At 41.6% G+C, this 14,878-nt stretch overlaps 1 protein-coding gene and 3 non-coding genes across 5 annotated transcripts; all 4 read right to left on the bottom strand.

The window, feature by feature from the left end:
* Positions 1–6,044: 6,044 nt before the first annotated feature.
* RPS12 (ribosomal protein S12) lies at positions 6,045–9,767 on the bottom strand. 2 transcript variants are annotated; one of them, XM_061990721.1, is made up of 6 exons: positions 9,719–9,767; positions 9,529–9,580; positions 8,954–9,070; positions 7,443–7,545; positions 6,859–6,960; positions 6,045–6,131 (listed from the first exon to the last, which is right to left on the bottom strand). In XM_061990721.1, the coding sequence occupies exons 2-6, from the start codon at positions 9,540–9,542 to the stop codon at positions 6,069–6,071; spliced, it is 399 nt and encodes a 132-aa protein (XP_061846705.1). In that variant the 5' UTR covers positions 9,543–9,580; positions 9,719–9,767; the 3' UTR covers positions 6,045–6,068. The 2 variants fall into 2 exon arrangements, with proteins under 2 accessions (XP_061846705.1, XP_061846706.1); XM_061990722.1 differs by having other exon boundaries at positions 9,529–9,577; positions 9,719–9,743.
* LOC133625050 (small nucleolar RNA SNORA33) lies at positions 6,460–6,594 on the bottom strand. Its single transcript, XR_009818348.1, has one exon. It is a non-coding gene; the product is annotated as a small nucleolar RNA SNORA33 (small nucleolar RNA).
* LOC133625052 (small nucleolar RNA SNORD100) lies at positions 7,028–7,114 on the bottom strand. Its single transcript, XR_009818350.1, has one exon. It is a non-coding gene; the product is annotated as a small nucleolar RNA SNORD100 (small nucleolar RNA).
* LOC133625041 (small nucleolar RNA SNORD101) lies at positions 8,420–8,494 on the bottom strand. The gene has a single exon (XR_009818339.1). It is a non-coding gene; the product is annotated as a small nucleolar RNA SNORD101 (small nucleolar RNA).
* Positions 9,768–14,878: the final 5,111 nt, after the last annotated feature.

Raw genomic sequence — 14,878 nt, 5'->3', positions numbered from 1 at the left:
GAGGAGAAAAGCTGTAAGCCAAAGTGATTTTCAAATGAGTTTCTGGTAGCTCATATAATAAAACATCATCCAGACACTTGAAATTAGAAGAAGGGACCATGATTACCAAGAGCTGAAAGTTCAGAGTACAGTGGCTTGTATAGCGGTTTACGTCTCTAAAAGATGCCATTTAGAACAGTTCAGCCACATGAAGCAGTTAATGTGGAATCAGGGCTTTTTGTAGATGGACTTTCATTCAAAACTTATGCCAATGGATGGGAAAAATATGACTGTGTGTAAGATCATTATATGACAGCATACTAGCAACTTCATCTGCTCAACTTGTTATAAAGGCTCCCAAAATAAACATTTGATTGCTGACTAATGGCTGAAAAAAAAATCCTGTGTATTTACTTAAATGTCTAAACCCATTAAGAAAATTTGCTATTAATTTTCCTTCAGGCTAGTTAAATCAAGCCACAACCTTGCTCACCCAGTATCCAGTGTCTGGTTCAATTGCCTAACAAATTAAAAATCCTACTGAGACTTCACATTCCAAACACATCATCCTCAAAAGAGGAGAAAAGGCTGACGAATGTACGGTCAGAGTTTCTTTACATCACTGGATGAGACACCTTTGTGAGGTGTCAAGGAAAGGAAACATGTTTTAGGGCCATGTTTGCACCAACTTCAGTAACATAGACATAAGACACTGACTTACACCTGGGATATCTAGGTTCTGTAGTACAAATAAGGAAAAAAAAACCAAACAGGTAGAGGCAATTCTAAGTCAAGTACATGAGCCAGAAAACACTGGGGCTTATGCTTATCTGTTACAGAAAGTTTTAAAATTGCTGCATTTCAATGCTAAATCAATTTTCTTCATTTGAGACTAGTGCTCATCCCCCCTAAAACACTTTATGCATTAAATAAGATTGGAAGATATACTTTTCTCTCAAAGCAGGCAGAATAAACAATGCTCTACAAAGGAATGGTTGAAGCCTACAGAAGTGCTGCTACAGCACAGCTATTTGCTGCTGACCAGCCCTGATGTCCTTGACATTTGTACTACTGTAAAACATATGAGCATATTACAGTGGGAGATCCTGATGTTAATGAGCTGTCCTGGTAAGAAGCTATCTTCAATTGAGTACTCAAACTCCCACTATACATTGTCAGAACACATACTTCCTTCTTAAACAGAATTATTATGGTGTAAGGATGAGGTAGCACTGCCATCATCCTAATCTCCAAGCAAGTTAAAGTGTAAAATGGGCACTGTCATGGAAAAGAGTAGAAAGCAGGTATAATCAGCTCTCCCATGGGAACTAGTCAGGCCCTCAACTCCCATCAAAGTGAGAGCTGTGTAAATATGTGGTAGCAGTGATGCTGTCCAGATGCTCAAATTTTTATCATCTAAGGCAAAATGCATAAGACACAGAAAAGCAGTACCAGCCAAGACAACAAACAAGTGGATCCAAACTAAAATGAGCTTAACTATTGTTTTTTAATATTAAATCTCACATAGTGTTCTTTAAATATTGTCTAGAAGTCTGCACTTAGCACCTTCACAATGACATATCACCATTTCTTCAAAGCATCTTGTTAGCTTTCTACTTCACATACAAACATAGGACTTTGGGCCTGGAAAGGACTACTAATCCACATAAAACCACTAAAACCTGGCATTTTAGTCCAGAAAAAAAGAGAAACTCATTCTGCTTCTGACAAAAAAAAAAAAAGCCAGAAAATGTGCATTGTTGAGCAACTCATTGTGCATTATCTCTGTTTCACAAAGAAAACCTGCAAGGGACATTATGATCAGGAAAAGTGGAGCTGCAGGACTGACCCTGAAAGTCTTCAATTCCCAGTCCTACGTTTAGGGCTGTCTAACCACATTCTTCCACAGATCAGGTAATAGGTACCTTCAGGGTGATTACTACAGCTGTCTAAAATTTAAAGTGCAATCCAAAGTCCACTCCACTGAAATCTTATCCAAAATGCTACAAGACACATGAAGATCAATGCATCTTCTCATGGGTAAACAAAAATAGTATCTTGTGAATAAACTGGATCTCTCTAGTTTGCAGAGCAGAGGTTTCAGAGAAGTGTATGTCAACTCTTCCAGTATGAAGGACTAGCAATCACTTGTCCTCCTCTGACAACTTGAATTAAAAACTTTACTTTCCTGAAAGATTAAGGTGAACCAGAAACTTTGGGTGGAATTTAGTCGTCATCAAATTTTTGAAAAGAAAGCACAGTAGGGAGAACATTAAGTAAAAAGAATAAAGGAGGCCAAGTCTTAATCAGTTCTCCAGCACTGACTGTGTAGGTTCCATGGTCACTTCCAGAAAATAAGAATTTACAGAAAAAAACTAATTTGACACCCAAGTATTTTAATCAGAAGATTAAGATGTCAACCCAAGTCCCTGTGGCAAAAATACTTAGTAAGTGTTGGTTCTGTTCCAATGAACAAACCTTGGCATGAAAGAGCTGTCATTCCTTTATGTTAGTATTTGTTGCTATGTAAATTATGATCAAAGACACACCATAGTCCTAGACTTATTTTGAGGTATGGTTCCATTTTGCAAAAGAACAGTGCCTAACAGACTTGCTCATGGGCTACAGCTCTCCTTATTTAATGCCTCCTCCTAACAGTTCACTGACAATACTTGATAGTAATTGTGAGGAAAAAATATAACCCAGCTACTGCTGAAGTAGCAATTCCAATATCACATGGTATAATGAAGCACAGAACACATTTTAGACATTTTCTCACACTGAGAATAAAATTATCATGTGTTAAATGAAGAATATTCAGTAAAGCTGGATTTGTGCTGGACTTCAAATTGCTTGCAAGTTTAAAATATGCAGAGCTACTTAATCTATCTCCATTACAACAAATTTGCAGCACTAAAGTCAACAGCTAGATATTCAGTGTGCACTTTCCCCCATATGGCTTTTTAAAAAACCCCTCAAACCTAAAAATAACTCAAAGAATTTCATCGCTCTTGTCAGAAGCAAAATGGTATACAAAATCCAAATCCACAAAAGCAGACATCTCACTTCCCTTCCGTGTAAATCCAAAACCAGTGCTGTTGTAGCATTCTAGCCTAGCCAAATGAATGTAATTTTACTTACCTTCTTGCAGTTTGTTAATGTTCATAGAACATCTTTTTCTTTATTCAGCGTTATCTGATTTCTGTACAGTATTAGTTGGGCAGGAAATACAGATAACACAATGCAGCATATCATTTCAAATCAGCCTTCTCCACAAATATTAAGGCAAGTGTAAAAGGCGGACAACAGATATTGAAAACGCAAGGTGAAGACCCTCCATGTTCTCAATGGAGATAAGTTGGTAACTGCCAAACAACTTCAGAATTTTATTAATGCAAAAGGTCATCAACTTTACTCAATCTTTTCAGTGATAGCTACTCTTCTTTTCACTTCAACATTATCTCATTAAAATTCAAATTGACTGGATAAATACTTCTTTCTCCCACCAATACCCTTCTTATTTTTCCCCTATAGCAAGTCATACAATAGTCCCAGTCCTCTGATTTAGTTATGTGTTTGCATTAGTGCTTCACACTGCAAGACACCATTAGTAGACTTGTAAGTTTTACCAGCAGAAACTTCCCATGCCAAGTAGATCTCAAGCTAAACTAAGTTTTACTGATGACAAAATCAATCTGTTTGCACACACTGACAAAATTTTACCTAATAGACCCAAAACCTTAAGGTTAATTTCATGCAATCACACACACCCAAAAGGTATCTATTTATTATTTACTTGCCGAAAATCCCTTTGTAGTCAAGTGTAGCTGAATTAGGGACCATGCTCAGATTCTCCTGGATCATTTTTGTGTTAATAGAAGAATGAAAAGTTGCATTTTAGTCAAAAAAGACAAACATCTGGAAAAACTGTTTGCTTGCACAAGCTTAGCAAAGACTTCCTTGAAATTTGAAATAAATGGATTTTTATCAGTTTTTAAAATCTTCACCCAGTAACTTGGAGGGCCTTACTGGATTGTGCACTTGCTACCCTGCATCCAGAAACGTAAGAAATTAAAAGGACTTCATTACTAGCAGGCAAAAAATGTTGTGGCACAGAAGCATGATCAATTTAAATAATTTTCAACCTCAGCAATCCCCAGGCCATTGAACTTAGGTTATGAGCTCATTTAGATCCCAATTCCCTTTGTGAATTTGATAGATAGCCAAGGAAAAGCAAACCATAATTATCCAGCATTCTTGGGAAGATGCAGCTTCTTAAGACAGGACAAAAGATGAGGTGTGCTTTTGTGTTCAAGAGTCAAACCATGAAAATTAGCTAAATCTCAACTGACAAAGTTTTTTCCATGAAGTGTTTCAAATCCATTTATAAAGGAATATTAAGAGATTATTTCTATTTTTGGTGGTTTAAAACTTTCAGTAATTCAATGAAACCTGCAACTAAGGTTCTTAGCTACACAAGTGAATTTCTGTAGTCTCAAATATGCTCAAAAACATCCAAATGGAAAACAGTAACTCAAGCACTTCTGTTAAATCCTCTTTTATTTGCCATACTAGCTTGACATTAACTAAAATGTTAAAAGCTACTTTAACTCCTCCACCGAGAGCTTCAGAGACAAGACTGAACATTTTTCAGTGAAAGAATACACTACTTGTTTTTAATCAGATTTTAAACAGAGAACTTTTTGTCATTTATTTTATCTAGTGACAGGACAAGGGGTAACGGGATGAGGCTACAACACAAAAGGTTACATTTAAATATAAGAAAAAACTATTTTACTGTGAGGGTGACAGAGTCCTGGCACAGGCTGCCCAGGGAGGGTGTAGAGTCTCCTTCCCTGGAGGTCTTTCAAGACCCACCTCTGGATGTGTTCCGATGCAATCTGATCTAGGTTGACCTGCTTCTGCAGGGAAAGGTCTCTTCCAACCCTATCATCCTATATGATTCAGGTCACCTGAAAAAGTTACTAGATGAACCTCTCAAAAATCCGTGTCAAGTTAGATCTAGCTTCAAGAAAGCTCTGGCAGTACAAGGGCTTTAACAAGAGCTCTGAGAAGGTGCATCTGAGCCCAGCATCTGGAGAAGGTGCCTGCCTCTCTATCACATTACCAGATACCAAAAAAAAGTTTACTTCTCAGACCCTTGGGTTGAATTTTCATTACGGTTTGTAAACAGGTACAACCATCTCTAGTCTACAGATGCCCAGCCCCTCATGTATATCCTACTTATCAGCATAATGGAGCAGCTCTTTGAGTCTACTTAGAGCTGCTTCATAGAAAACATTAAGATGTATATAACAAACTGCATCAGAGAAAGTGATCTTGAATTCCAGTTAGAATCCCACCTCATTTCTAAAAAAATTAAAAAATGACAAAACTTAAGTTCTGTACATCTTCCAACTACTATAGAAAACAAGAGTCCAATATTGCCTTATTTGACCAAGAGATCTTAACTGGCTACCTTGACTACTAAAAGCTCCTACAGAATGAGTAGTACATGACAATGCTAGTTGTAGGAAGCTAATTCCACCCATAATTTGCTTCAGAATTGAGAGGGGAAAAATAGAAACAGAACAGGACATACCTTGTGTCAAGCAAGTTCCATGAATAAATTAAGACAGCATTTAAAAAACTCTGCAACTCAGAAGACTTGGGTAACAGTTCAGGCCATTATCCTCATTTGTTTCAGCAGAGGGAGACAAATTTTCATAGCACTTTAAGACCTATCCTAACAAGTTATTCCAAAACTGCAGAAGGACAGGCCCAAGCACTGCCAAGCAAAGGTTAGAACCAACTGCCAGCATTTTTGCAACTGAATCTGTGCAAAGCTTCTTCAGTTGGTAAGCTCTAGGGTAGGAACAGGAAATAGAGGCACCCTAAGGATGGGAAGAGCAAGGATTCCCATTATCTTTTTAGCAAGCTGTCAGAATTAACATCCTAATCAAATGCACCAAGATCTGCATAATCATTTCATTTTCTGGTGTTATCTTCTGCAACTTAAAAGAACCATTCCACAACATCTAGTCATTAATCACACAACACACTAGTCAGGTTCAAAATTTATTTTCCATTCATTTCTTGCACTTAAAGTACTCTTCGATGACATCTTTGGCCTGAGATTCCTTGCCATAATCCTGTAACACAAGAAAACACATTAATAATATACAGAACCACTCAAAATTTTACAACTTATTTTACAAGGACATGTGAGATTCTGATATTTTTTCTCAAGATATTCCCTAATATTCCCCAAATTACACACAAGTAACCTCAAGCAATCTGCTAGTTGCTTTCCCTTCACTTTCTAGTAAGAAAGTATTCAGTTAAAAGACCACTATTTCATCCACATGCAACATTAATCAGTATAAACAAATTTCTGCTTCAAAAAAGTTAAGTAAAATATTCAAAACAGTAGCAAAAGTATGAAAACACATATACATAAGGCATTAGGCTCTATTGTGAAGATGTAGCCATCTCATGGGACCTCAAAGGCAACAAAGCCTTCAAGGCTCGTACTGTGGCTTTATTTTACCAGTGTCATTTTAAGATATGCTCTGCAAAACATTTGCAAGTTAAGCAGACATATTGAACTGGTATTTTTTGGTGAAGCAAAGTATCTCTGCTCGTTAAAAGGTCTTTCTTCTAATGCTCATTGGTAAACAGGCATATATTTTAAAGGACACAACCATTAACTCGCAAAATTGAGTATTTTAAAACCACATGTAACAATATAGAAGAGTTTGTTAAGTATCCCCAAAAATATACAAGCTGTATTTAATAGATTCTTACTCTAAAGAAAACTTATCTTCATTGCTTTTTTTTCAGAAGTCAAGAAATAAGCTGTAATTAACATCATCTTACTTTGACAACCACACAACTGCAGCCCACCACTTTGCGAGGTTTTCCTTCTCTGTCGATCTTGCAAAGACCTACCCATTCACCCAGCTTCTTGTTGTCATCAACCTGGGTAAAAGATTGCATCACATTAGAACTAGCAGTTTCTAATACAACTGAGTTGAGCAAAAAAGCTGCTGTACTCTCAGAAGTATTGGGTAACGGATGGCTGCTTTCCTCACTAGTATCAGTAGAGGGAGCCAAAGTATCATCATTGTACAGCTTTTACTTTCAACTGAAGTCATGCTGAGACTCTTCCCATGCTTCAAGACCATTTGCGCCATTAATTCTATTTATAATAAAGGACAAAAAAATAATTAACTTTGTGAAATGCCCGATATACATACTTTGCCACTTACATCCACTGTTTTAGTATTGCTTCTGTGACAATCACATAGAATTAAATCTCTGCTAAGTGAATTTTTGCTTAGACAAGCCACATACAGAATTACAGCATAGCTCTTCAAAGATCCAGCTCCACATGCTCAACAAGCAGCTTACACTACAGGCAGGACAACACTTCCAAACCTGTGTCTGAAGCTTACACTCACCTTTATTAAGTTGATCTGATGTTCTGCACAAAGTGCTTCCACTAATTTTACATATGTGGGTTCATCACAATTTGAAGCCAGAACACAAAGATGGGCTTGGCGTCTAAAAAAAGAATTAAAATTGACAAATGTAACTTCAGAAACTGCTTAAATCTGCTTTTTAATTAAAACAGTCAACAACAAAATTCAGCAAGAGTGTTTCTAGAAAACCATTTCTTCAATTTAGCTTCTGGTATTAAGACACTATATGCTCTTGAAGTAGTAAATATAATTTTTATATGATCCACTAGTTCTTCTTATTCTTAAGAGTACTCAAGACATTGTTACCTGTAGTATCAGATTCTATTCCAGTACTGAAAGTTTCCAATAATCCCACTAAATAAAACTTTCAGCTATTAGAAAAATGTGTCATCACTGGAAAAACACTGGTTCCATGAAGAACTGGTTTCACTATTTGAAAACAGCCAGTTACAAGTTGGGAGGAAGGGGACAGTTACCACAGATTACAATAATTTAACATCAGATCTGTAATTATTAAAAGCTTAATTCCCACACTGAGTTGTTATAAGCTCTTTGGAATTTTTTTTTTTTTTTACTTACGTTCAAAGAAGCTGTTATGACAGGGCCTCAATTCTAATTAGGATCTTTGCATACTGTGGTACAAGGTTAAGAATACCAAAGGGATACCTGACAACAGAGAGAGCTGTGTAGATAGGTATGCTTAACCTAATGTAATAATTTGACCACTGCAAACAAAAGGCCTTCTTCACCACAGGTTTCACCAGAATGTTTTAGAAACTGTTTTTAGCAAGAACTATCCCATATAGAAGTATAAAAACTTGTACAGACATCCTTCTTCAAAAACATAGGATATGAAGTTGTAGCTAAACTCAAAAGAACTCACAGACTAGTTGTCTGTCACCTAGTTTCCATTTCTCTTCCACTACTTGGTACTTCCGTAAGTTTTTTGCATACAGGTTTGTCAGACTGCTGCTTTCACTCAGAAGACGAGTGAAGGGGTATCCGACAAACTGTTAAGTCATCACCCAAACACTGTAGCATTACATTTAAGCACTATCTAGTCTTAAAAGTATGTGTGTATCAACTTCAGGCACTGCTTCAACTCACTTTATAGTCAAAACAGTCAAAAAGAAAATTTAGCAAGTGTGTTTCAAGACAAAAACTTCCTAGGTTTAACTTTTGTTTTGCGATACCCCATGATTTCGAAATACTAAATATATGTATACATATTTGTATAGTATTACACCCTACCAAGAAACTCTAGGTTTTTTACCATGGATGGCACATGTGTTGCAAGTTGAAGATCCCAAAGCAGAGATACAGCAAAAGACAACTATGTGACTTCACTGGCAGAAAAACATAGTCTTCCAAAAGCTTTCACCTAAATACCTGGAAAAGGTGACCACTGCATGTGTTTAATATGTTTCATCACAACATCTCTGACCCAATTTTGTTAAACACCATAGACAAAAAGGAAAATTAACACTCACTTGTCCAAGGCTTTGGCTGCTTCACGAATACCACGAGCTAGGCCATCATGGATGAGTGCGGTCTTCAGCACTTCTTGCAGGGCGGTGTTAACATCCATTACACCTCCAGCAGTAATGCTAAAGAGAAGATAATATTGCTCCAATCGAACCAACACCTTACAGCTATAAGAAAAAGCTTCCCATCCACCTTTAAGCATCCAACCACTAAAAAGTAGGGGAAAAAAGCAAGCCGAAGAACTAAGTCAAAAGACAAACTGAAAAATAAAGAATTTAAAAGCTTAGATTAAATCCTGCGGGTGACCCAGGCTGCTGTGCTCTCTCCACGCCGTATTACAAAAGAAGGAAAGACGCGCAGACAGCAATTCGGCCAGCCAGCTGCCCCGGCCAAATACTCAGCCCCGGGCCTGCAGGCAGCGTGCGGCAGCAGACGGCGTGGCCTGTGAAGGCAGCACCTGGACGGAGATTCCCGGCTAGAGCTTCCAGACCCAGCGTGAAAAGACGTGAAACGGCGCCAAAGTCCGGCAAAACACGGCCCTTCCATCTCCCCGCCCCTCCACGGCCCCAGCCCCGCTCACCCTTCCTCGGCCATGGCGCTCTCGGTGGGTGCTGTTCCCGCCCGGCTTCCTGCTGCAAATACAGACACAGGCCGTCCTGGTGAGTGGCGCTGACCGCCCCGGGGCCCCCGCCCGGCCCGCTCCCGCCGCGATGCCCAGCCGACAGCGAAGATTCAGCTCGGCAGGCCCCGGCGCCATTGTTGCTACTCACCCCGGCACCGCGGCCAGCTACCAGCGAAAGAGGAAGGCGGGCCTTCCGCCTCGCTTTCTTATAGCACACGAGGACCCCAGCTCGCGCGGGCGTGGGGCTGTCGTCCGCGCTGCCTGATCCGCCACAGCGCTAGCCGTGCGGCAGCTCCGGCGGAGCCTGAGGAGCCTCATAGAATCAATCACAGAATCACAGAATCACAGAATGGTCTGGGTCCGAAGAGATCATCTAGTCCAACCCCCCCGCTCAAGCAGTTCCACCTAGATCAGGTCACACAGGAACTTGTCCAGGCGGGTCATGAAGACCTCCAAGGAAGCAAACTCCGCACCCTCCCTGGGCAGCCTGTGCCAGGGCTCCCTCAGCCTCACAGCAAAGAAGTTTTTCCTTCTGTTTAAGAGAAACTTTTTGTGTTCCAGCTTATGCGCATTACCCCTAGTCCTGTCACTGGACACTGAAGAACAAATCCTCTTTACGTCCACCCTTTAGGTACAGTGGATTGCAACCGCTACAACCCCAAGATGCTGTTGAACTAGGAGGGCACACTGGTGACAGAGGATGCAGAGAAAGTGGAACTACCAAATGACTTCTTTCCTTCAGTCTTTACAGCCTGGGGAAGCCAAGCCTTTGGAGAATAGTGAGATAGTCTGCAGAATGGAAGACCTTCCCTTGCTGGAGGATTGGGTTAGAGACCTGTTAGGCAAGCTGTACACCCACAACCACCCACAAATCCATGGGTCCTGACAGGATACACCCAGGAATGCTGAGAGTGCTGGCTGAGGTTGCTGCTAAGTCACTTTCTATCATTTTTTAATTTTCATGGAGGACAGGTGAGGTATCTGACGACTGGAAGAAGGCCAATGTCACTCCAGTCTTCAAAAAAGGACGACCCAGGAAACTACAGGCTGGTCAGCCTCACCTCCATCCCTGGAAAGGTAATGGAACTATGTCATCTCTAAACACACAAAGAAAAAGATGGTTATCAAGGAAGTCAACGTGGATTCACCAAGGGGAAATCCTGTTTGACCAATCTGATCGCCTTCTGTGATAGTATAACTACCTGACGAGATGAGGGGAGAGCAGTCAATGTAATCTTACCTTTACTTCAGCAAGGCTTTTTGCCGCGAAGTTTTCAGCTCTTGGCCTGAAAAACCCAGGCTCAAAGCCTGAAACCCAGGCACAAAGCCTGAAACCCAGGCACGAAGCCTGAAACCCAGGCACGAAGCCTGAAAAACCCAGGCACGAAGGCCTGAAACCCAGGCACGAAGCCTGAAACCCAGGCACGAAGCCTGAAAAACCCAGGCACGAAGCCTGAAACCCAGGCACGAAGCCTGAAAAACCCAGGCTAGAAGCCTACTTCATGCAGCGATCAACCCAGGGTCCGATTCTCAGCTGGGTGGGAAGAAATCAGTCCTACTCAATGTGAGTGATAGCAGAAATCTTCTCCTTTATTGAGAGCAGGCTCTAACTTATATACACAGCAGCTTCAAAACTAGCTCAGCAACAGCAGCTAATAGATTACATTCTTATGTTCATCCTACTTGCGGTTTCTGCGATAAGCAAGCTCCCTCACATTTTCCCATCTTGTTTTTCTCCCGTAGTTGTTTTCCACCTTGGGCTGTTAGCTCGTTAGCTGAAAACAGCCCGACCTTGAAGGAGCAGAAAGTGGCCTGCTGTCTGCGCTGACTATGTGACAGCAACTGCTTTAACCATGGCTCTGACTTGGGTCTTGATTGTGCATTAAATTCATATAACTAGAACTCAGATTGCCTTGCCCCGTCGGGCCTAACATTATACCCTGGGGTCCATGTCCATTCTCCCTTAACCACTCCTCGACAGCTTTTGACAATGTCTCCCACAACATGCTCATCAGAAAGTTCAGGCAGTGTAGTTTGGATGAGTAGACACTGAGGTAGATCAAGAACTGGCTGAATGGCAGAACCCAGAGGGTGGTGATCAACAGTGCCGAGTTGAGTTACGGGCCTGCGGCCAGTGGAGTTCCACAGGGGTCAGTTCTGGGGCCAGTCTTATTCAATGTCTTCATCAATGACCTTGATGAGGGGACAGAGTGTACCCTCAGCAAGTTCACTGGTGACACCAAATTGGGAGGACTGGCTGATTCCCCAGAAGGCTGTGCTGCCATTCAGTAGGATCTCGACCAGCTTGAGAGTTGGGCAGAGAGGAGCCTCATGAAGTTCAACAAGGACAAGTGCAGAGTCCTGCACCTGGGGAGGAACAACCCCATGCACCAGTACAGGCTGGGGGTTGTCCTGCTGGAAAGCAGCTCTGCAGAGAGAGACCTGGGACTCCTGGTTAACAATAAACTGAACGTGAGCCAGCAATGTGCCCTCATGGCCAAGCAAGCCAATGGCATCCTGGGATGCATCAGGAACAGTGTGGCCAGCAGGGAGGTTCTGCTCTCCCTCTCCTCTGCCCTGGTGAGGCCTCGTCTGGAGTCTCGTGTCCAGTTCTGGGCTTCTCAGCTCAAGAGGGACAGAGAACTTCTGGAGAGAGTCCAGTGCAAGGCCACCAAGATGATCAGGGGACTGGAGCATCTTTCGTATGAGTAAAGGGTGTGGGACCTGGGGCTGTTTAGCCTAGAAAACAGAAGACGTGAGGGGGGACCTCATTAATAGTTACAAGTACTTAGAGGGTATATGTCAAGAGAATGGGGTGACACTTTTTTCTGTTATCTCAAGTGACATGAACAAGGGTAATGGACAAAAGCTGGTGCAGAAAAAGTTCCACTTAAACTGAAGGAAAAACTTATTTACTGTAAGGATAAGGGAGCCCTGGCACAGGCCTAGGGATGGTGTGGGGTCTCCTTCTCTGAAAGTTTTCAAAACTACCTGGACATGTTCCTGTGTGACCTGCTTCGGCAGGGAGGTTGGACTAGATGAGCTCTAAAGGTCCCTTCCAACCCTTACCATTCTATAAGTATATGATTCTAAGACAGGTATTCTCCTTTAGCAGCTCCTGTGGGACATTTGGCCATGATTTCTCTTCCTCTACAAGAGATCATGGGAACATATAATTTCCTTTGTACTTCTCAGACCCTAGAAAGCACTGAAACACACACAGATTATAATAGTCACCTTCCCTCTCTCTCTCCAGGGAGAATCTTCTCTATATCCAACTATCAATTTTCTTGTGCTCCTTAAAAGCCTTGAAACACCTAATCTATAGAGGAGTTTCTGTATTGAGTGAAGAGATCGTCAAAGGACAACAAGAAGTCCATAGGCAGTCATAAGACATATCAGTAACTCTTGATAAGTGCAATATATATTCTGTCTGGGAGATAGAAGCATGCACATCTGAAAGATTTGTATTGCAACAAAAGTGATAATTACAGTCAAATTATAACCTAGTATTCTAGAAGTAGAATATGCAAAAATAATTTTCCTAGCACAGTTTCAAGATAGCAAAGTTGTGCTAAAATGAAAGTTATACATGTGTAGAGGTGAGGTTTTCATTAGCACTGAACTTTGTGTTAAAAATTTGGTATAACACAGTAATGCATGTAATAGGTAATGGAAGAGTTTGAAAGTTAACTCTACTGAATCATGTGTTAGGGTGAACTCAGTATTCATGTAGGCACTCCACACACTGTTGACACTACTCCACCTATTCCATCTTTCTGTCCAGATCCCAACAAGGAGTAGCTAGTTTCTTAACCTCTGAATTCTCTCTTGGAGTTATGTCCATTTAACACCCTGCAGTTTAAATCATAGAATCATAGAATGGTGGGGGTTGGAAGGGACCTTTAGAGATCCAACCTCCCTGCAGAAGCAAGTCCACCTAGATCAGTTCACACAGGAACGCATTCACGCAGGTCTTGAAGACCTCCAAGGAAGGAGATTCCACAATGCTGGCATACAGCCACAGGGCATGACACGTTTAAGCCAAGGATTGCAGTTCTGTGCTAAGAGAGTACTTCTAGTATGCTCAAGAATGACTGAGCAGAGTAAAAAGCAGAGTGCTAGAAGATGAAGACCTGCCACATGCAGTGCAAGAACCTGCCTGGGCTGAGGTGATGTCAGTGCAATCGCTGTCTGGCCTGGTGTTTTCACCAGACAGCCAATCCCACCAGAGTAACTCAGTCATCTCAAGATTTGTTTATATTATCAATAGTATAACATGTTGTCTATAAACTTGGATTTGAGGAGAAGTCTAACTACAAGCAGCTAGCAGATGACATTCAAGAACTTGTATTCTCACTAGCCTGCTGTTCTGGGCAATCCTTTCGGACTCACCATCCTGCTGCAAATACTTAAAAATCTTTTGGTTATAACTGCTTCCTTCTGTGCTCTTCATTCTGTTCCTTGTCTCCCCCTGACTGTCCTCTCTTTTCTTTTTTACCTGTATGATCAAAATGGCAACTGAACTTAGAGGCTTTTTCACAAGAGTGATACTGCAGTGAGCACACTATGGTTCACTCTGTCTCAGCCACTCTCTTGCTCCTTTTTGCTTTCCCTATTTCACTCCTTGCCTCTTGCTGTGGTAGCTTTTACCTCCACCCTATGGTCACCCTGGCAACTCTCTTTTCTTCAAATTTCCAGATGCCAGTGATAGGCTGGAAGGAGGATCCTGGGAACAACAAGCCTGTCAGCCTGACCTCAGTGCCAGGGAAGGTTATGGAGCAGATCATACTGAGTGCCATTGTGAGGCACATATAGGACAACCAAAGGTTCAGGCTCAGTCAGTGTGGCTTTATGAAGGACAGGAAGGCTCTTCAGAGGGACTTGGACAGGCTGGATCGATGGGCCAAGGCCAGTTGCATGAGGTTTAACAAGGCCAGGTGCCAGGTCCTGCCCTTGGGCCACAAGAACCCCATACAATACTACAGGCTTGGGGCAGAATGGCTTGAGAGCTGTCCAGCAGAAAAGGACCTGGGGATGTTAACTGACAGCCAGCTGAATGTGAGCCAGCAGTGTGCCCAGGTGGCCAAGACAGCCGATGTCATCCTGGCCTGTATCAAAAATAGTGTGACCAGCAGGAACAGAGAAGTGACTGTCCTCCTGTACTCAGCACTGGTGAGGCCTCATCTCAAATACTGACTTCAGTTCTGGGCCACTTACTACAAGAAAGACACTGAGGTGCTGGAGCGTGTCCAGAGGCAGACAACAAAGCTGGTAAAGAGTCTGGAGAACAAGTCTTATGAGGAGT

Source organism: Colius striatus, chromosome 2 (genome assembly GCF_028858725.1).
Source record: "Colius striatus isolate bColStr4 chromosome 2, bColStr4.1.hap1, whole genome shotgun sequence".
Classification (NCBI taxonomy): domain Eukaryota; kingdom Metazoa; phylum Chordata; class Aves; order Coliiformes; family Coliidae; genus Colius; species Colius striatus.
The sequence above is the reverse complement of the archived record's forward strand: the minus strand, read 5'-3'. Positions and strand labels throughout refer to the sequence as shown.

What these genes read in the sequence shown, in the direction of transcription:
- RPS12 (XM_061990721.1), bottom strand. An exon ending in GCAGCCAAAGCCTTGGACAA is followed by an intron (nt 7,546 to 8,953) that starts GTGAGTGTTAAT and finishes TTCTTTTTTTAG; the next exon opens with ACGCCAAGCCCATCTTTGTG. An exon ending in ATCAGATCAACTTAATAAAG is followed by an intron (nt 6,961 to 7,442) that starts GTGAGTGTAAGC and finishes TCTTTTACCCAG; the next exon opens with GTTGATGACAACAAGAAGCT.